This window comes from Andrena cerasifolii, chromosome 4 (assembly GCF_050908995.1).
Source record: "Andrena cerasifolii isolate SP2316 chromosome 4, iyAndCera1_principal, whole genome shotgun sequence".
NCBI lineage: Eukaryota > Metazoa > Arthropoda > Insecta > Hymenoptera > Andrenidae > Andrena > Andrena cerasifolii.
Genome location: NC_135121.1, coordinates 13,739,701 through 13,760,460, shown reverse-complemented (window position 1 = coordinate 13,760,460; position 20,760 = coordinate 13,739,701). Strand labels below are relative to the sequence as shown.

The window sequence follows — 20,760 nt, the reverse complement described above, 5'->3', positions numbered from 1 at the left end:
CGCCATCTCTGATGGCTCTTTGGGGCCTCGACTAACCATTTCTCTCATTTCATGCTAATCATTTTTCCAGAGGCTCTCCGTAAACGAATCCTCCACTATTTATTTTCTCGTAGTAACGCTCTTCTATGCTCTACACTGCCCTCTTTCTCTGGGAACATCTTTCGCGCGGATCCACCACTACACTAACACGCACAGTATTTTCTCCGTTTCACGCTAACACTGATCAAGTATTCTGGGAACATTGATCTCCGCCTATTGCTTGTTCCCTCGACTTTTAAACGTTAATCGAGGATAAGATAATTCATACTGGGGATGGGGATCACATTGCACAGATGCGCACGCGTTACGAGCGAGCTGTATTCTAATTAACGATGACCGTTGGGTAATCCATAGACACTGTAATCAGGTGTGGGAGCTAAGCAATAGGGTTCTGACATCCAATCATTTCCATCGCCATGTTCGACCTGTGCAAATGATTCTCACGTGGTATTGGGATAGAAAGTAATTTAAAAGCATTGGGATGGTGGTACCCTGAAATTTTCTCTGCTATTCCTACAATTCCTCCTTTTCAACGTATCCGTATTATTAATGGTGCCTTCGAAGCCATTTCTAAAATCGCTATTAAGAGGAATTTCTTCGCCAGTGGGAGAAATATCTTCGAATGGGGAATTTATTGCATGGATGTTGACGTAATATTAATTCCCCTGGTACCAGGGCTACTTGCAACATAAGTTGAAATATCCTCTCCCTACTAAAACTTAACAAAGCCCCTCAACTCCAGGGGGAACTACTTGCGGGCTACTACACCCTGCGCAACAGCCCCCGCACGATTCGGATGTAACTAACTGTCTCTCATTTCTGTTACACAGTCGCGGCGGAAGAACCCAAAGCGGAGGGCGGACAATTTAGACGACTTGAAGCAGGAGTTGGACATTGACTTTCACAAAATCTCGGCCGAGGAACTGTACCAGAGATTTCAGACGCACCCCGAAAACGTAAGTGGAGAGCAGAATGGATTCGTCTTTCACCGCGTAGCGGAGACAATCTGATGCGAAATGCATCGAACGTTGGAGCATGGAGGAGAGGCGTGCCAGCAGTGCTCGAGCACAGAATAATTATTCTAACTCGAAGGCTGAGGCAGCTGGAGTCTGTGTATCGCGCGCGTCGATCGATCCGGTTATTTAAAGCTCGAGTATCATCGTTGGCGCGAGATTCATGACATCCCTTATTCACCAAGGGCGATAATTGTGGAACGGACACCGGTCGTTAATACCCCTAACGCCTTGTCCACGTTCCCAGGGTTCGAGGAATAAAAGAATCCACTGCGCGGCGCGGAAAAGAGACACTGTTCGCGATTATTCAATTACCTCTCATTCTTCAAACTTTTTGCGTGGGATAATTATGGGGAATTGAGGGAACGTAGCTTTCTACAGATTCGAAAAGATTGTAGGATACCGAAGAGTTTGAAGCGATCATAGAGCCACTATTCTCCAGCTTGGGCGGTCTTTGAATTTTTTGATATTTAATCAGTTGAAAGAGGCAATTGCCAATTAATGGGGATTGTGTTGCAGGGCCTCAGCCATGCGAAAGCAAAGGAGAATTTCGAGAGGGACGGGCCAAACGCATTGACGCCGCCTAAACAGACGCCGGAATGGGTGAAGTTCTGCAAGAATCTGTTCGGCGGTTTCGCCCTGTTGCTGTGGATCGGCGCGATCCTCTGCTTCATCGCGTACTCGATCCAGGCGTCGACCAGCGAGGACCCGAACGACGACAATCTTTACCTGGGCGTCGTGTTGGCGGCGGTGGTGATAGTGACGGGCATATTCTCGTACTACCAGGAGAGTAAGTCGAGCAAGATCATGGAGTCGTTCAAGAACATGGTGCCGCAGTTCGCGACCGTGATCAGGGAGGGGGAGAAGCAGATGCTGACCGCGGAGCAGCTTGTACTAGGCGACGTGGTCGAAGTGAAGTTTGGCGACCGTATACCGGCGGACATCAGGATCATCGAGTCCAGGGGCTTCAAAGTGGACAACAGCTCGCTGACAGGAGAATCCGAGCCCCAGTCGAGGTCTTCGGAGTTCACGAACGAGAACCCGCTAGAAACGAAAAATCTCGCGTTCTTCTCGACGAACGCCGTTGAAGGGACCGCGAAGGGCGTGGTGATCTGCTGCGGCGATCAAACGGTAATGGGAAGGATCGCCGGTCTGGCGTCCGGCCTCGACACCGGCGAGACACCGATCGCTAAGGAGATCCACCACTTCATCCATCTGATCACAGGCGTGGCCGTGTTCCTCGGCGTCACGTTCTTCCTTATCGCCTTCATCCTCGGCTACCATTGGCTGGACGCGGTCATCTTCCTCATCGGTATCATCGTGGCGAACGTGCCGGAGGGTCTGCTGGCGACCGTCACCGTGTGCCTCACGCTCACCGCCAAACGTATGGCGTCCAAGAATTGCCTGGTAAAGAACCTTGAGGCCGTGGAGACGCTCGGCTCGACGTCCACCATCTGCTCGGACAAGACCGGCACCCTCACGCAGAACCGTATGACCGTCGCTCACATGTGGTTCGACAACCAGATCATCGAGGCGGACACCACCGAGGACCAGTCTGGATTACAGTACGACCGCACCAGCCCCGGCTTCAAGGCACTGGCGAAGATCGCCACCCTCTGCAACCGTGCCGAGTTCAAGTCTGGCCAAGATCGCTTGCCGATCTTGAGGAGAGAGGTGAACGGAGACGCGTCCGAGGCTGCCCTCTTGAAGTGTATGGAACTGGCTCTTGGCGACGTGATGGGCATTAGGAAGCGCAACAAGAAAGTCTGCGAGGTCCCGTTCAACTCCACCAATAAGTATCAGGTATCGATCCATGAGTCGGACAACCCCGACGACCCGAGGCACCTGCTGGTGATGAAGGGAGCGCCCGAGAGGATCCTGGACCGTTGCTCCACTATCTTTATCGGTGGCAAAGAGAAGGTGCTCGATGAGGAGATGAAAGAGGCGTTCAATAACGCCTACCTGGAACTGGGAGGGCTCGGTGAACGTGTGCTCGGATTCTGCGACTTCATACTGCCGTCCGACAAGTTCCCGATCGGCTTCAAGTTCAACTGCGACGACCCCAACTTCCCCGTGGACGGGCTCCGTTTTGTCGGCCTTATGTCCATGATCGACCCGCCCAGGGCTGCGGTGCCCGACGCGGTCGCCAAGTGCCGTTCCGCCGGCATCAAGGTCATCATGGTAACCGGCGACCATCCGATCACTGCCAAAGCCATTGCCAAATCCGTTGGCATCATCTCTGAAGGTCAGACATCACTTTATTCCTGTATCGCCTGCTCCTTCCACGTTGCGGTTCTGTGGAACCACATCGCTTGGTTGCGTTCTATTTTCTGCGGGGTAGAAAGTGCTTTAGATTAATGTAGTACGCGGGGGTTTAATCTACTTCCATGTAGTTCGAGCTGGTTAATTTTATCAGTCGAACGAGTAGCCTGCAGACCCAATTAACAGCCTCCACTTGTCGCTACTTTCATCAGAAATATCAATTTTCTTCGTCGCTGAAGCGTGCAGCGATTCAAGCTTTCGAACTGCAAATGAAAGAGTAACTTTTCTGAAGCTTCGTCCCCATGTTCCGTTCCCGTTAGTGAAATATTCACAGCTGGCTAACGGAAGCTTCTCATGAAAAATTCAAAGTCCTCGGGTTTTACGAAGAACTCGTTGGAGAGCGTAGAGTCCTCGGGAGCTTGCTCCACCGGTAGCTTGGCGGAGCAAGATTTTGCGTAACGTGAACGACGATGTTTGAGCAGGTAACGAAACCGTCGAGGACATTGCCCAACGGCTGAACATCCCCGTGTCGGAAGTGAATCCTCGCGAGGCCAAGGCCGCGGTCATCCACGGAACCGACCTCAGGGAGCTGGACTCCGACCAACTGGACGAGATCCTCAGGTACCACACCGAAATTGTGTTCGCCCGTACCTCGCCCCAGCAGAAGCTCATCATCGTCGAGGGCTGCCAGCGGATGGGCGCTATCGTCGCTGTAACTGGTACGTTACCGGGCTATTTCATTTACTTTAGCAGCCAACTTTCTATAATTAAAATCGTATTCCTTTATATTCTTTATAAGATTCCTTCTCCTCTGACATACTGTTGACATTTTATTAACTACCCAAGTTACACTTATCTGCGAGCCATATCAGCAATTTGTATACTCGACCTATCCATTGAAATTAAAGGCTGCAGAGTGGATAGCTAAATTGCAAGTCTGTGGTCTCAGGAGAAGGGAACCGATGTCTCTTCCGAGGAATAGACTTGTGATTGTTGAAATGAACGTTCCAGGTGACGGTGTGAACGATTCGCCCGCGTTGAAGAAGGCCGACATCGGCGTAGCCATGGGTATCGCTGGCTCGGACGTGTCGAAGCAGGCAGCCGACATGATTCTGCTCGACGATAACTTCGCCTCGATCGTGACTGGCGTGGAGGAGGGCCGATTGATCTTCGACAACCTGAAGAAATCCATCGCGTACACCCTCACCTCGAACATCCCCGAAATCTCACCCTTCCTGGCGTTTATCCTTTGCGACATCCCACTGCCCCTTGGCACCGTCACTATTCTCTGCATCGACTTGGGAACGGACATGGTGAGTGGCGCTCTTACGACTACCGCCCGGCCGTTCCCGCTCGGGAACGGTCCGGCGGAATATAAAAACTATTCTTCCAAGCCCGACGACTCTTCGACGAGATTCCCGTGTCGTTGATCGATCCAAGTCTCTCGAAGAGTGGTCGACGTACCTCTTGAGTGATTAAGCATTTTCAGCGATACGAATCTCGTACCACGACCCTGATGGCATGGTCGAACGATCCCCGTCACTATGTCGGCGATATTTTAAGTTTCATACGACTGATTGTCAGATACCAGCGATATCGTTGGCGTACGAGATGGCTGAGTCGGACATTATGAAGAGAAGGCCTCGCGATCCTTATCGAGACAACCTCGTCAACGAAAGGTTCATTACGACCGCACTAGACGCGATATCGCTTCTATTGTACCTGTCCATTCTGTAACCGATGTATCTAGACCAGGTAGAGCTCCAGTAACCGCAGTACGCCAGCCGAGCACATAGGAGCTACCCTCTGATAGTCGCTAGTCTTGATCAGCTGTATAATACCGTAACTTTGTCTCCCCTTTAGGTGGCCCTCTTGTGGAAGAGCAGTTGCAGAGACAGTACCTATTATGTAATAATCACTCTAGCTTCTCTTCGCGCGGGAATCTTCATTCCCACGGGGATCTAGAATCTAGCCCGGCATGCTCCAAATCTGACGCAAGAATTTTCTTGAATAGATCCCTAAGGAAACAAGATTCTCGAGAGATTGTAATTTAGCTTTTTCCAGCAACGAAATCCAGCGAAGCTCGCGGTGGCATCGAGGAAAGAGTGTCTGTGACACCCAAAAGAACCCCTAAAGATCCCGCGGTGTATCCCATGGTTCTCGAGGCTCCTCCGTCTCTGTCCTGCCCCGATCGCTCCCAATCGATTTAGTTTTTCTTCTCGGTTGATTTTTTGCTTGCCCTCTCTGCGTCTCATCATATGACACACTCGCAAGAATGCTGATTGCCGCGTTTCTCCGTAAGGCCGTACCTCGCGCGACTTGACTCGCGGCGCCCGCGTCGCGTCCACCGTTCCGGGCGGTCTGTCGGTCAGCATCCTTGCCTCAGGGTCACCGAGCAATATTCACGAGTTTTACCATTGTTTGGCGCTGTTACTGAGCCTGTTGATAATGTGACGTCAGGTGCCAGCCATCTCACTTGCCTACGAGGAGGCAGAGAGCGATATTATGAAGCGACATCCACGAAACCCGTTCACTGACAAGCTAGTTAACGAAAGGTAACACATCAACAAACATAACCGAAGCCTTGAACAAAGACTACTTAACACCAGACTCTATACCTAACTCTTCTTTTTTTTTATGGTCAGAAAGAGTAATCGGTGACGCGGCGCCAGTTTGCTTCCTGAAGCTGTCTCCTCGTTGGGGATCGATCGTTTAGCCCAGTGAAATCGGGTGATCGATAGAAGAGATGATAGGGTAGCGCCGATACACGACGACACAGCTTCAGGAATCCGGGTCGCACGGTCGCCATCGCTCTCTCCTTTACCTGTCTCTATTGGTCGTTACACTTCTTACTTACTCCTATGGTTATTGTAGTAGCTAGCTCGTTCTGTCTCGTATGACTATGATACTCGTTCGAACAGCGAAAAGACACGAGAGAATATCATGACACCGTCTCTTCTCTCGGAGAACCGTGAACACAGAGCGACAACGGTTCCGTGTGCAAATTAATCCCTAGCCTAACTCGTCCGTCCGGTTTCACTCGTTTTCGTGGCTTCACTTATCGTTTATATCCCACCGGTTATGCCGCTGTGTGCCGCGTCCAGCTTACACGTGTTTCCTAGTAACGTACACAATGGAACGGGAACGACCAACAGTTACTTCCCGAGAGAATGCTACTAAGTACTTACTATTTTAAGACGCGTTCGCGCCGAGGCTTCCGTCAGCGTGAACGCGCGGCTCCGCCGAAAGGTCCGTCGCGGTCTCTTTCTTTCGTTCTCTTGCTTGGCGACAGTTTGTCGAACGCTATAGGCTGGGCTTAATTTGCCTTGGTCGGAGGACTCGGACACACGCTAGGATGATACAGTATCGAACCGAGGAAAAGGTAACAGAATGGTGCACGCGGTTGTAACACACTTCAGGGCATTTGGTGACTGGGTACAATTTACACTAGAGCTTTCTTATCAACTTTTAATCGACTTTTAATATTCTCTCTTTCTGTATATACCTCTCTGTGCTCTCGGGAGCCCGGTCGACACTCGCATCTGAGCTGGATTGTCTCGATCAATGGCGTTTGCTCGTCCACGACGCCAGGTGGGCTTGGAGGGACGATCTTATCCAAGGGACACACGCGGAGTTCATTCTTTTGATTAATAACTGATGATAGTCAACCATAAGCAAGAGAAAATCACAGGCTTGCTCCCCCAGGAAAAGTTACAATGTACCAATAATTCATTTATTTTCGACACGCGGTACAGAGACGATAATATCAATCCATATTTTATATTATTCCACTGGCAAATCATAGGACGAGCAAACGCAGACTTTCTCTCTCTCTCTCTCCCTCTCTCTCTCTCTCTCTCTCTCTCTCTCTCTCTCTCTGTCGAAGGGTTTTCACTTCCTCTACAAATAAAAATGGAACAATTGCCAGTGATAATAATCGCCTCCGTGACGATGATCCTCGCTTGTAATTAGTGTTGTTTCGTTAAACGCCAAAGGTAAGCCTCTTTCTCTCAAGTCTATCTCTCTTACTCTTTGCCTCTCTGTTTCTCTCTTATCTATCTACCTATCAATCTATCGCCAACCTTTCTAACTCTTTCTCTCCTTGAGCTCAGCTTTTCGAAACATCATTCCCCGATTCGCAAAGTTTCTCGCGCTCCGTCTGACCAACGTCCGCCACCGGACGTTCCCGTTCTCTAAACGCTGCTAGCGTCCTCTCGCATCTACATACTTCTAATCTTTCTACGTGGCACCGTTCGAACCCACTTCAGCCTTGCTCCTCGAGTTCGAGAGGCGATGGCGTGTCGAGGTCTCGATACGCGTTGGCCAAGGTCGGGATTGAATTTTCTTTGGAAAATTCGCGCGATTGGAGTCGTCGGGACACGGTGATAACACTTGATAACACCATCCCCGTCAGTTCGACCCATCGTTACGAATTTCCTCTCTCTCTCTCTCACTCACTTTCTCCCCCAAATCTCTGTTTCTGTCTATCGCTCTGTCTGTTCCCCTCTGTCGTCTATCTATTCCCGCTGTTCCCGGCTACCTTTCACGCCACAGGCCGAGTCTCGTCGTTGCCTCGCCGATGAAATCCGCGTCTTCTGCCGCCATTCCCAATCCTGTGACGCGTCTTGGTTCAGTTGTCGATCCTTGGCAGGGTGGTGGCATTGTCCTCTTGGCCCCACGCGAGAGCTCGCTGATCGTGACAGAGTTAATCGATACACGGGGCACATGGGGACCGGTGGAATTGTTGGTAGCTAGGTCTCCTGTGGATCCTCCGAAGTGGGAGTCTCTTTCTCGTTGCTATTTCAATGGTTAAAGAAATCGGAAAGCAGAGCGGGACACGTGAGTTTCACACGGTAGAAACAACACCAGCGCCTAGAGATTGCGAAAGAGGACAGATGGAATCGCTCGATTCGATGGGGAACACTTTGCTCGTAGATTATCGGCACTCTGCAGAAGAACTTTACGCCTTCGGTTAAGAGCGTCTCTCGAGATCCCCGGGCCGCGCTGTCGTCACTCCTGCGTCGAGCGATTCTTGGTACCTTTCATCGAGTTACACGAGATTAGTTCACTTGGTGGACGGCGAGCTTCGTCGAGCACGCTGCTGATTAATTAGCTGACATTGAACGCGTTCAACTGCTCGAGAACTTGAGCCGCTTGGCCAATGAGCATCACTGTCATCGTTTGTAAATGAAAGTTTATATCAAAAGACCCAACCACCCGGTCTCGGTCGAAATTGTAAATGGCTCCTTCGACGATGCTCGCCTCTTGAAAGTCGATTCTGTCGAGTCTGGATGTTACTTGTATAGTGTACTGTGTACATAGATCTGACAGTCGTGTGTAATACTCTCTTGGTAATCATCGTTACATCATTATCATTACCATCACCAGCCATCCTACTTCACCAGTACCATAACTATCGCGTGAATCCCACTTTTTTCTCACACCATCGTCTCGGCCCTCTATCAGACACCACGAAAACCGAGACGCTACGAACCCTTGTATCCCACGTTCAACATGCTCCGCCACTTCTTTGATACCGTCTTTTCATCTTTCTTTTTTTTTTCAACTACTGTTCTACGATTTTTACGCCGTGCTCACGACCGCTGCCAGCAGCATCTGTAACACTCGAAGCAACGATTTTTTACTGCCGTTACTATTCCTCTTCTATTTCTTTTAAAATATATTTCCACTGTCACAGTCGCCGCTGCTACCTCTATTTTTACTACCACCACTATTACTACTATTGTTACTGTGTTTTTACCTACTGTTTTACCTACTCTTTTTGTTTCGTCGCCACGACATGCCCACGCATCATTACGGCAACCGAGCGAAGCGCAAAGCGAGGGGAAAAATTATAATGGAGCGTAGATAGAAGCGAATAGAAGCGAGACGAGTAATGGCACCTTTGTACAAATTTTTTTCTTAGGCGTTCATGGTACTTCTTTGCAGTTATTTATTCTTTACAGTCCTCTCACATTTTATTCTGTAATGCGCTGCCTACCGCCGCTGCCTTCTACCACTCTGCGACTGGCAACTTTCTAACGGGTGCTGAGCGACTGAGAGCCATTTTTATACAACTTTTTTTTCCTCCCCTCAAAGAGACACGTGCGATCGAAAGTTGCTAATGCGGGAGCTCGATGGGCCCGTGTGCATTTGATAACCGGGGGACGGAACGGGGTTGCTCGCACCCCCCGTTGTGGCTGGTGGCATGTCGTCACTTCGAACTGTGAACTACTTGAATTTCAAATGTTAAAACAGATCCCCGACGTCTCCCCGTGCAACAGGGGGTGCACGCTTAAATATACTAACAGAAATGAAGCTTGGATCGTATTGAAAGTGCACGAAAGAGAGGGGAATCCCGAGGGGATGCTCGATGATGCAGCCAAGCTCGACGTGGTCTATCTGGAACGACCGTTCAACGGCGGGCGTCATCGAGCATCGCTAAGGGAGGACACGATGGTTGGGAACCGGTGACAAGAGGACTGCCCCTGGGAGAAGCATGAACATCCTGCCTTCCGCGGCCAGTCCTCTTGCCCGGTCGCTTGGAAACTCGCGCGGACAATCTTCCCTTCGTCTCGCGGTGGCCAGTCCTTCCGACACTGGACAGAGTATCGCCTTTCCTCGCTTTTCGAGGCCTCTCCATGGAGAAGACACGCACGGGCGTACGTAGATAGAGAAACGTGGCCAGTGCAAGGACTGGCGTGGCCGTTTCCCGGCAGAGAGCACGCTGCACGACAGATTTCTTGTATTCTCACTGCCACAGTTGCTGTCCCGGCGGAGCGGGGAAAGAAGGGAAGGTAGAAACGGGGAAAGAGAACGTAGTTTGCCGCGTTGTGCTAAGTCCTAGGACCAGAGAGATTAAACGACATCTTTCTCTTGGCCCCGTGATCGTTAACACTCGTTTAATTCGCGGGCGACCACTTGGCGCGTCCCACGAAAACCACCCTCCTCTTTTTCTTTTTGCTGTCTCTTTCCACCCGAGTGTCGCGATACTGTACGATCATAATCTTGTACATACATGGTATCTGTGAAACATGCATACATTTGTGGTAACGTGTGTGCGTGTATATATATTGCATACATATATATATATATTTATATATATATATATATATATATATGTATGTATACACATATATATTAGGGTGTTTCATATTATAGGGTTAAAATTAAAATATTACATTTTTTTTTACTTCGCTCATGCGCTGATTCCTATTAATATAAAAAGAATATCTGACAAATTTTAGGAAGGTTGAGTAATATTTAGAAGTTTGCACACTTTGCACACTAAATAATATGTAGCAGGCTAAGGAAACACGATTTCCAATGCTAATTATTTTTATTCTCAAGTCCTTGAAAAAGAAACTAAACTTCAAAGAAGACTTTGACTTAGATAAATTTACATGTTATTATTATTAATATTCACGCCTATAAAAATTCTGTACCTTATTATTTTACTCACATTTTTAAAACCTGAAAAAGCGAATATATGCGGGGTAGACCGCGGGCGGTAGTGGCAGAGGGGGGCGGATGTAACGCGCTAATATCTAAAAACATATAATGAATATTAACACCAATTTTAGATATAACATGGATAGTGAACAAAATAACTTTTCGATACCATAAAGTAACTTTTTCTTACTGACTTATGAATGTGATGTAAACACTCCCTTTGCAAGTACGTGCTTTTTTTTTTAATCTGTAATTTTACCTTTTTGAAAGTAATACTGATGGTCACTTTGCACTTTTAAGTGTCTCGTTAGTCACAATTTACAATTGAAGTTCAAAAGCATGGTCGGAGGCGATTGTAACATCGGCAGTCGGGGTCGGTTAATCTGTAACGTTAGGGCTATAACACTCCGCTCCTCATTTTTTATTAATAACTTGGATTTTACTTGACACACAGTGAAACTTTTCTGACTCGATAATGTGAGATACGTAAGTAACATTTCTGTACAAGAGTTTTTGTTGTAAATGCAATAGTTCCCGCGTAATCGTATTCCCAAGTCAAAGTGTTACTACCGTCCCAGGCCTACCCTAATGATAAAACCGTGCAACCCCTAAATATTATTAAATTTGTCTAAAATTCGGCTTACAGATCACTTAGACGAATAGAACCAAGGGGGCGAGCAAAGTTATATGAAAGTAGAACCTTTGGAAAATTGAAACTCCCTAATACATATGTATATGTATATATATATGTATATGTATATATATATATTATACATATGTCTATCTGTCTATCTATACATATGTACTTGTACGGTGTACGGGGTGCTTGGCACACATTCTAATCAATGGTGGATGGCAGGTGCCGGCCATCTCGCTAGCTTACGAGGCACCGGAGTCGGACATTATGAAACGTCAGCCCCGCGATCCTTACAGAGACAATCTTGTCAACCGAAGGTGGGTCTCCCAACTACCCACCAGAGAAACTAGTTCCTCAGCTGCAAACACTGACACACAAACCCACACACTGACAGGACACGGTTACATTGGGACGGCCAAACCTCCCCTGCCGACCCTTCTGGTCCTGTAACGATCCCGGTACTTTTCTGGCAACCGCTCGATATCCCTCTGGGGGCAGGAAATTTCGAAACCGCGACTGACTCTGCCGATCTAATCTATCAGCCGTAGTGTATCCGTTCGTTTGACTGAAAAATTGTAATCTTTCAAAGTACTCCGTGCTGCGAGTTTGTTAAAGAAAAATTGGGAGGTGCTGATTGGATTCGATGGCCAGTTTCGTACGGTTTTAGGGGGGGTGTAAGATATTGGTGTTTCGCCGCGTGGAAACAGTGGGATACGGGACGAGTAGATTCGCCGAAATTTTAGCGTCGCGATTGATGACTGATTCGAGAGAGCAGCACGCGTTTGGCCTCTCCAACGACGCCCGACAGTCGAGCATACGTATGCCGTGCCACGCATACGTACGCGGCCCATGATTGTTCACACGCCCACACAGAGTGTCTACTGATGGTCGGAGTCGTTATTGTTTCTGATAATACAGATCTCGTTGTTCGTTGGTTACCCGCTTGACATATTTGTTTCTCTGCACGCGACAATGGAAACATGCCTTTTCTTTGCCGTCTTACTGTGCACACTCTCGTCTACGTTCGGTTCGAATCGCGGGCGAGGGAGCCGGCCCGCGAGCGGCACGGCGAGCGCAGATTTCTCGGGTGCCCGTCACGCGACCGCGTAAAGTCTCTCGGGGATGGCCCGATTGAAAGACTCCCGGGGAGTCTCGGTTGACACTCTCCCAAGCAGACCAGACAGATACACGTCTCCAGCAAAACAACGAACTACCTTAGTCGATTAGCAATAGCGCACAAGCAAGTACCTCATAGGAGAGTTACAACGTTGGGAATGCAGAATGCTTTAGCAACACACGTACAAACACACGGACACACATACATGCACACAAGAGAGATAGAATCTCGAGCGGCCGACTAACATGCGCGCCTGCGACTCGATCAGCTTGTAACAATCTTTTTACGTGTGCCGTGTGTATGTCCATCTTTTTTTTTTTCTTACGTTCCACTTAGCCGTTCGCACTACGTATGCGTGCGAATATACATTATAGAGAACATAGAGGTTCGCGTGGTTTTAACCATTTTAAAAAAAGGGATAGTGCGACACGCGTTGCCGAGAACGACAATTTAGCGAAGCAGTGAACAACAGCCGCGCCCGCTTGTAACCCGAGGAAACATGCACGGCCTGAGCAGCGTTCAGCGATGAGTAACGATCACGTTAGCCCCGATCGCGGGTAGATACTGAGCTGCCAGAACGGGATACACGTACACGTCGGTCACTAACCGCTTGATCGGCCCGATCGGCGCGCACTACTTGCCTTCCAATCGCTCTTCTTCCCGTCCTGGGACCGTCTCGCTTTAACGAGCTTACGCGCGCCTTCTACTCACGCCGATCCGTCGGTTCTGTTTCATTCGATTCTAACGCCTGACGAGCTTGGTCGACCGATGCCTGACACGCCCCGGCAATCGCATGCGAATGGTGATGGAGCACGACCGCGGAGCCGATCCTGGGAGACAGCGAGGAGATCAATTTCCTATGTATCTATCGCGCAATTGTATCGAATGGGGAGCTTCAGGATCCTCCAGCGAAGATTGCCTAACGAACGGCTCCCAGGACCAGCTCCGCGGCAATTAGCATCCGCGAGGATTGAAAGCAGGCTGCTTGTCTGTGCCAGCTGTGGGCCTCGCCAAATCTCACGGGCGATCGGTTCCGGTGCACCGTGAGCCTTGGCGAACCACAGCCCTGTCCCTTTACCCTCTTTGCATCATGTTGTGTCTCGTGCTTTTGTGTGGCATGCCTCGACGTGAAGAACCGACCGTTACCGCCCGTGTGCTGATCTCCCGGTAAGTAATCTGCATTCGATCGTAACCGATTAACCAGCTTCCGTATTCACACCACCACCCACTTAGGCTGTTAGCGAGCTTAGTGGCATACACGAGAGAGCTTCCCTCCGACTTTCAAGGGACTCTGAAGACGTTCTCGAACAAGCCGAGCGAGACCACGCTCCTCCGCCGCGTCTGCCGATCGAGAAGCCTCCGAAGAGGTCCCTTTGCATGCCCACGGTTGGAGGTGTCTCTTTGGATGGAGTTCCTTGAAAGTCGGAGCGTAACTGCTGATAATGGAGACGATCGGGCGACGGCGATTTAACGCGATGCTCTGTGTTCCAGGCTTATTTCGATGGCGTACGGTCAGATCGGTATGATCCAGGCGGCTGCCGGCTTCTTCGTCTACTTCGTGATCATGGCTGAGAATGGATTCCTGCCCCTGCATCTTTTCGGTATCCGAAAAATGTGGGACTCGAAGGCTATCAATGATCTCCGCGACAGCTACGGCCAGGAATGGGTAAGCCGGTAGCGAGTAGAGATCCCTATTTCACGTGTATCTATAAATACACGTATATTAACGTATCCGTATTTTGATTCGTCTGATTTTTAATATCTATAGATATCCCAGAACTCTGAGGGATTGCGAAATTCATAAAAGAATCAATGTATTTAAATATATTTACTAGAATAATATGCGGAAAGTATGGTTTTACAAATTTTCAGATTGTAACTAATAACACAATTATAAAATTAACAAGATTTATTTAATCGATTACCTATTTTGATACAAAGAATTAAGGCGTTACTGGTAATAAGCGAGTTTCTTTTTAGACGCAACGATAATCCTTAAAATTGAAAAACATCACTCGGTTTTATTACACTTATTGCTTAAGTGACCGCCATTGCCCATTCTCCCGTAGTTAATGCCCAATTCTGATCAAAATAAACAAATACGTTGATACACGTGTATTTAAATACACGTGAAATAGTGCACGGGTACCCGTGTATTAAAAGCTACACGGATCGAGGTACGGATATATGTAATACACGTGTCTTTTTGCTACACGTACCATACCGTGGTCTCTAGTAGCGAGCGAGGGATGTTGTGCGATGGTGAAGCTAGTGGTGGAGGGCTTGATGGTTGGGGAGTGGATGGAACGACGCTAGTGGGAGGATAGAACGAACTCGGTGTTGTAATTGGCGTTGTTTCTGTTCCTGCAGACATACAGGGATCGCAAGACACTGGAGTTCACCTGCCACACGGCCTTCTTCGTCTCGATCGTGATCGTGCAGTGGGCCGACTTGATCGTCTGTAAGACGCGACGCAACTCCATCATCCACCAGGGAATGAGAAACTGGGCCCTGAACTTTGGTCTGGTGTTCGAGACTGCCCTCGCCGCGTTCCTAAGCTACACACCTGGCATGGACAAGGGTCTCCGCATGTTCCCTCTCAAGTGAGTGTCGATCCCTCTGTATTCTGCTTCTTGGGCATTCCGGGGAAGTGCGTTTGATTTTCTAAGGAGAACTTGCCTCTATAGCTCTGTAAGAGACTTCTTGGCTTCTATGCATCTTCCGTAGCTCTCTAAAAGCTTACCGAACAGTTCACTTTGATCTGAGAGTAACTTCAAAGCAACCTTTGGCGAACGGGCTTCGCGTCGAGTTCGTCCAAGTCAATGACCGTCTCCTGTATTTCAGATTCGTCTGGTGGCTGCCCGCCATCCCCTTCATGTGCGCCATCTTCATCTACGACGAGACGAGACGATTTTACCTCCGTCGGAATCCAGGCGGCTGGCTCGAGCAAGAAACTTACTATTAGACGCGAAGGAGAATATAATCATACACGCAGAGCGCGCGCGCAAGAGTTAGAGCGAGAGATGCAGAGAGAATGATGAAAGAGAGAGTGAGATGCATACCCACGCAGATAATATATACACCGAAAATAAACAAAAAAAAAATAATAAGAAAATAATAAGTAAATCACTCGCGTTGGAAAAAAGAAAACTCACACACACACACATTTTACAAGGGGCGTGCTACTATCGGGTCTATCCGTACTGCCGATACCAACATCACGAGATAATTATGTACACTCGGGCGGGACGAGACCGCGTCGAAGCCAAGAGCCGAATCGTCGAACGACTAGCAGTATGTGGAAAATGGAAGAAAGAACAAAATGAAACAACGGAGTGCCTCACGGCAGCCGCGTTCGAGGGGACTGGAGAAGATGTGGGAGGGCAGGGTCTTGCGAGCACTCCCGTTCACAGTGTGAAGTACAAAAGGAGCAACAACCAACAAACGAACAAAATAAAGCGAGAAAAAATGAGAAAAAAAAGAAGAGGAGGAAAAGGAATAAACCATGTGAAAAACGTTCGTCGTTCTGGCTCTGCGAAGTTGCTTGCACGCGCGTGCCGGTGTATCATTGAACAAACCAACAAAAAAAGAGGGAAGGAAACGAGGTCGTCGTTCGTGAAACATCGAAGGGATCGACGAGAAACATAGGGTTCTACGAGCAACGTCGTCGGGAAGACCACAAGCTTCCAGAGGTACACACCTGATACACACTGTCGAGGGTTATAGGTGTCGGTGCTGCCATTGGATTTTTTCGACAGAATAATGAGAGCTGGATGATGGAACGAGAAGGAGAGTATGCAGGGCCTAAACGAGCGTAGAGATGGACGCGGGGTGGAATAGCGAGGAGCGACAGTAAAGGATGGACAAGCTGGGGGCGACACCCGTCAGAATCTTGATGAGGAAAAGAAAGCCGACAAATCGACGAATAATGCGCGTGTCCGCATGAACGTCGACGGATTCTGAGTGGTTACTAGTATCCATGGCGCATTACGTAGACGTCTTGTGATATCGAGAAGTATTCATAGGCATCCCGTTAAGTATCGTCTAATAACGAGCAAAAGATCACCACGCTAGATCGCCACGTCCTTGTTGAAACAGAAAGAAAGGAGAGCAGAGGACAAGCAGATGTAGACGGAGATAAAAGCGAGCAGTAGAAACGTTAAAGCGACGCCACGGAAACTGATAACGAGTCACATGTATATCAAGAACGTCTCGTGACACCGAGAGTCTCGCATAGAAACTTATTAACCAATCGTCGATTAACGAGGAAGAGATCAGTACGTTAGATTGGCACGCCCTAGAGTTGTACACCCACGAGGAGGGAGATAAACGATAAAAAGATATCCAAACGAAATAAACCCAAAAAAAAAAAAATGATGGAGAAAACAGAAGGTGTAATAAAAGCGCGTTCGCAGTACTCATTATTATTCTTAATTACGAGTAATGTCGTTCGGTTCCGAGTCTTTAAATCCGAGTAGCTAACGAGGCCAGGAGAGATCGCGTCGCGTAGATATTCCAAAGTAGTTGAATCTCTGCACGAGAATCGCTGCGCGAGGGAAGAACGGGCCAGGAACAGACGAAACGGAGAGGGGGACATGGCGAAGGAGAATGGAAGAAGAGATCGTCATCGAGTCAGCTCCAATGGAGGGTGTGTACGCCTCGGTTCCGTGAAGGAGATTGCAGAAGGGGGATGTTGTTCGCGCAGGGTGGGGAGGGGTGGGGGCGAGCACGGGGAACGAAAGCGGCGAATGGACAGTATAGAATAAATAATTATCAACTAAATCACTACCAACTGACGAGGATACATAAAATGAACTAATAAACGAACAAGAATGACAAAGAGACGAGAGATACGTTATTTAATTAGGCGAGGCAAAACGGTGGGCGCGGTTTCGGGAACCGATGGACCGGACGACCGCGATCCACCGACGCGACTCCGCTGGACAAATGAATTATGAAAATGTTATTGATTAAAAAAAAAGAAAAAAAAACGAGCTAAAATAGAGATACGAGAGTTTAAAATAACCGCGCCGCTCCGAGGACCGCCCGTTGTTCCCGGGGGGAGTCAGGGCGCCCACGATAGTCGAGGTAACAGGATATTAAAAAAGAAAAAAAAATCGCTAGTAGAGGATGGTAAACGACAGCGTAGCAGACAGCACAGGAGACAGAGGAATAAAAGGGAGGATATAAAGCAGACGCAGGAAAAACCGTAAAAAAAAAACATTCTTACTTAGGCGAAATTAAAGAGTAAAGAAGAAAAAAAAAAGGTATAAATTCATTCTCTTAGTTTTTCATAGGTTTAAAAGAAACGCCACAGCGGGACAGCTCGCTATAAATCATTGACCCCCGAACGCAGAACGCCCTGTACCACCAACCCGCGGTCTGTCGTGTGTATGTATGTGTGTGTCAGTGTCGATACCAACGTCCCTTCGAATCTTTCTTAGAAGCGACGAAACGACAACGCGTGGAAGAAAAACAGAAGAGAGAGACAAACTTTCTTTAAATTCTCGCGCGTTATCCTTGCTGCTCGCTTTTTCACGGCTTGTTGTGTGCGCGCGCTACTAGCTACGTCAGCGAAGAGGGCGCCTCGGTTCGCTGGGCGAGATGGCCAGTAGAAGGGAGACTGTTGGTCCGCGCATCGGCGTTCTCTGTTCTGCGATCGTCTTTCCCGCGCGAATCGAGTCGAGTATTTCTTTGGTAGACGAGGGTGACGCTCGGCTCGGCGGCCCTCGCCCCAAAAACTACCCAAAGTGTTCCATAATTGTGGTGTTCTCGAGGTGCCGTGCACGCGTGACACGTTCCCGTCTTCGTCGATCCGGCCCGGCCCGGACCCACCGGCACCGGTCGTTCGGCTCGCGAACCGAAAATCCCCGGGCTTGCGACTTTCCTCCAGCCCTTCCGGCTGAATTTTCTCTGTTGTGGCGCGCGAACGGCTGGATGAAAACGGGACCGGTGGCCCGCCTTTAACGAGGAGGAGGAACGACAAAGAGAAGGAGGAAGGTGAGATACGGGAACAAGTGCAGCCAGTGTGCCGGTCGCGTTGCTCGTCGAACTCGGACTCGGATTAGACCCGGACAAACGGTACACAAAACTCTAATTCACGTAAAAGATACGAAACGTCCCTGGTTCTTTTCCCCTTCGGGATAGAAGGCGAAGAGGAACGCATCGAGATCGTTGATATCGTTAATATCGTTGCTACGGTAGAGGTGTCGAAAGGAGTTGTTCGATGTCATTTGGCCCGCGTTGTTAATTCCGTTTTCATGGTGATATTTGATTTCGCGCCAAACGGGATGAGGTTTGAAAGTGACTCCGCGCGCGTGGTAGATTTCTATCGTTCTTGTCACAACGAAACCAAGATGAGACGGGACATTCGGGGGGGTGATTAGTAGTTTGCTTTCGACGTATCCCCGTGTCTCGAGATGGGACGCGGTTCAAGTAGGATCAAAGGGGGTATCCAGTATAATTACGGAGGATTGATTGGCATGGGAGGTAGGGGAGGGGGAGGGGGGGGGGGGGTTTATTGACGATGGTTTGGCCCAATCGTTTCCTTTAAAATGGCTCGCGACGTGGTGCCCGTAGCTGGATTCTCGAGGATCCGTGGTTTGTCGACAGGGTGTTCCGTGCCCGGGGGGCGTAGGAGCCCAAAAAAATGCTTTGCCGTCGTGCGCCTCTTTACTTTAGGCTAATAATTTAAACATTAATAATATAATAATAATTATAATATAATACATGTTACAATAAGATATTATTAGATGTAATTATTATATATGGTTTAGACTAGATCGTGTTGTTGAAGAAAAAAAAACAAAGTACGTATAAGCGAACAAAAAAAAGATACGAAGTACGACGTCGATGAGAAAGAGAGGGAGAGAGAAAGAGAAAGAGTAAGAAAAATGAGAAAAGAATCAAGGAAAGTGACGGTTAGGGGGTGATGGGGGATAATTTCGGTCTAAGACCATAAAAATCTGCGGCGGACTGAGCGGGACACAGACGAGAAATTCGCTTTTGCTTTCGTGTACGTGATAATAATAATATATACATACATATATATATATACACACATATATATATATATATATACACATATATCTCGATCTTTTTCGGGCAGCAACTTCACTTATGACCTTCGACACCGATATCTCGCATTCAAAGAATCGCGCCTCCACCAGCCATCGGGCCGAGTCACGCATAGAAAGTCTTAGGTGTACCCCCCCTTTTTGCATATAGACCGCGCGTTACCTTTCTTTCCTTGTTTTTCCACGTTCCCCGGCCACGCGTTCAGACTCGCGTCGCCGTTCCGTCGTTCCCGCCCGGGAGCCTCGGAACAGGGCTGTCGGACCTGTTCGCGTTCCGCGGGACGGGCGCCTCGATCGTTCAATGAGAAGCCTGGTTTTTTCGGGTGAATTGGCGTACGAGCGGGAGAAAAAGATTGCGCGTGAATGTGGGCGAGAGAACGAATGTCTTTTCGGATACAGTGCCCCTTCGCCTTTTCTTTTCTTCCTTTCCGTTGCCGCGATCGAACCCAATTGGCGATGAAAGCAATTCGAGGGAAAACATGTAACACGAAGAATAAGATAATAACGACACGGTTAGAGGAAGAGAGGCAATGAGAATGGAAGAACAGTGTCGCGAGAATTCTGTGGAACGTCGCCCCTGCACAGCCCGCCACACCACAGACAGAATCATTGAATGATTAAAATATAAACAAAAGAAAAAAAAATGAATGATGTTTTATTAATATTGTACATATTTTAAATAATTGAAGACGGACAAACAGATCGCGCGTGAATGGTGACCCACGAGAAGGCGGTCTGTTCGGATGGGCCGCCTTTCGTTGTACGGGTCCCCTGTACTCTTTTTTCCGTTTTTCGTTTAGCGCCGCATACGCGTACACACTCCAGAATGGACACGTACATACACTCTGTTACATGCATACATTCACACACACACATACACACACGCACGCGCCGAGGAACACACGTACACGCTCAGAGATATAAACGTACACCGCTCTATCTCTTCTGATTGACGATTCCTTTCATATTGATTATTCTGTAAGTTCTGTTTTCACACGTGAAATACATTAAGGAAGAAAACGAGAGACATTGTCCAACCCAAGTGTCATTACTTTTGATGTTAAATAAAAAATACATAATTAATAAAGCACTCTTTATCCTACCTTTCTGATTGGTACTGTTCCAGCGAGCGGGTATGAAGATTAGGTGACGAGGTTAGGTGGG

At 48.4% G+C, this 20,760-nt stretch overlaps 1 protein-coding gene across 9 annotated transcripts in view; it reads left to right on the top strand.

The window, feature by feature from the left end:
• The window catches only part of Atpalpha (sodium/potassium-transporting ATPase subunit alpha), a 111,374-nt gene extending 90,691 nt beyond the window's left edge, over positions 1 to 20,683 (top strand). For 6 of the 9 annotated variants that reach the window (XM_076810791.1, XM_076810796.1, XM_076810797.1 and 3 more), the window contains 8 exons: positions 870 to 995; positions 1,572 to 3,297; positions 3,797 to 4,033; positions 4,326 to 4,627; positions 5,775 to 5,869; positions 14,012 to 14,186; positions 14,891 to 15,123; positions 15,365 to 20,683. In XM_076810791.1, the coding sequence (XP_076666906.1) occupies positions 870 to 995; positions 1,572 to 3,297; positions 3,797 to 4,033; positions 4,326 to 4,627; positions 5,775 to 5,869; positions 14,012 to 14,186; positions 14,891 to 15,123; positions 15,365 to 15,485 (3,015 nt within the window). In that variant the 3' untranslated portion in view covers positions 15,486 to 20,683. Of the gene's footprint in view, positions 1 to 869; positions 996 to 1,571; positions 3,298 to 3,796; positions 4,034 to 4,325; positions 4,628 to 4,898; positions 4,994 to 5,774; positions 5,870 to 11,625; positions 11,721 to 14,011; positions 14,187 to 14,890; positions 15,124 to 15,364 lie in introns of those variants that run through there. The other 3 variants (XM_076810793.1, XM_076810792.1, XR_013085189.1) reach the window with 3 other exon arrangements.
• The last annotated feature ends 77 nt before the right edge of the window (positions 20,684 to 20,760 follow it).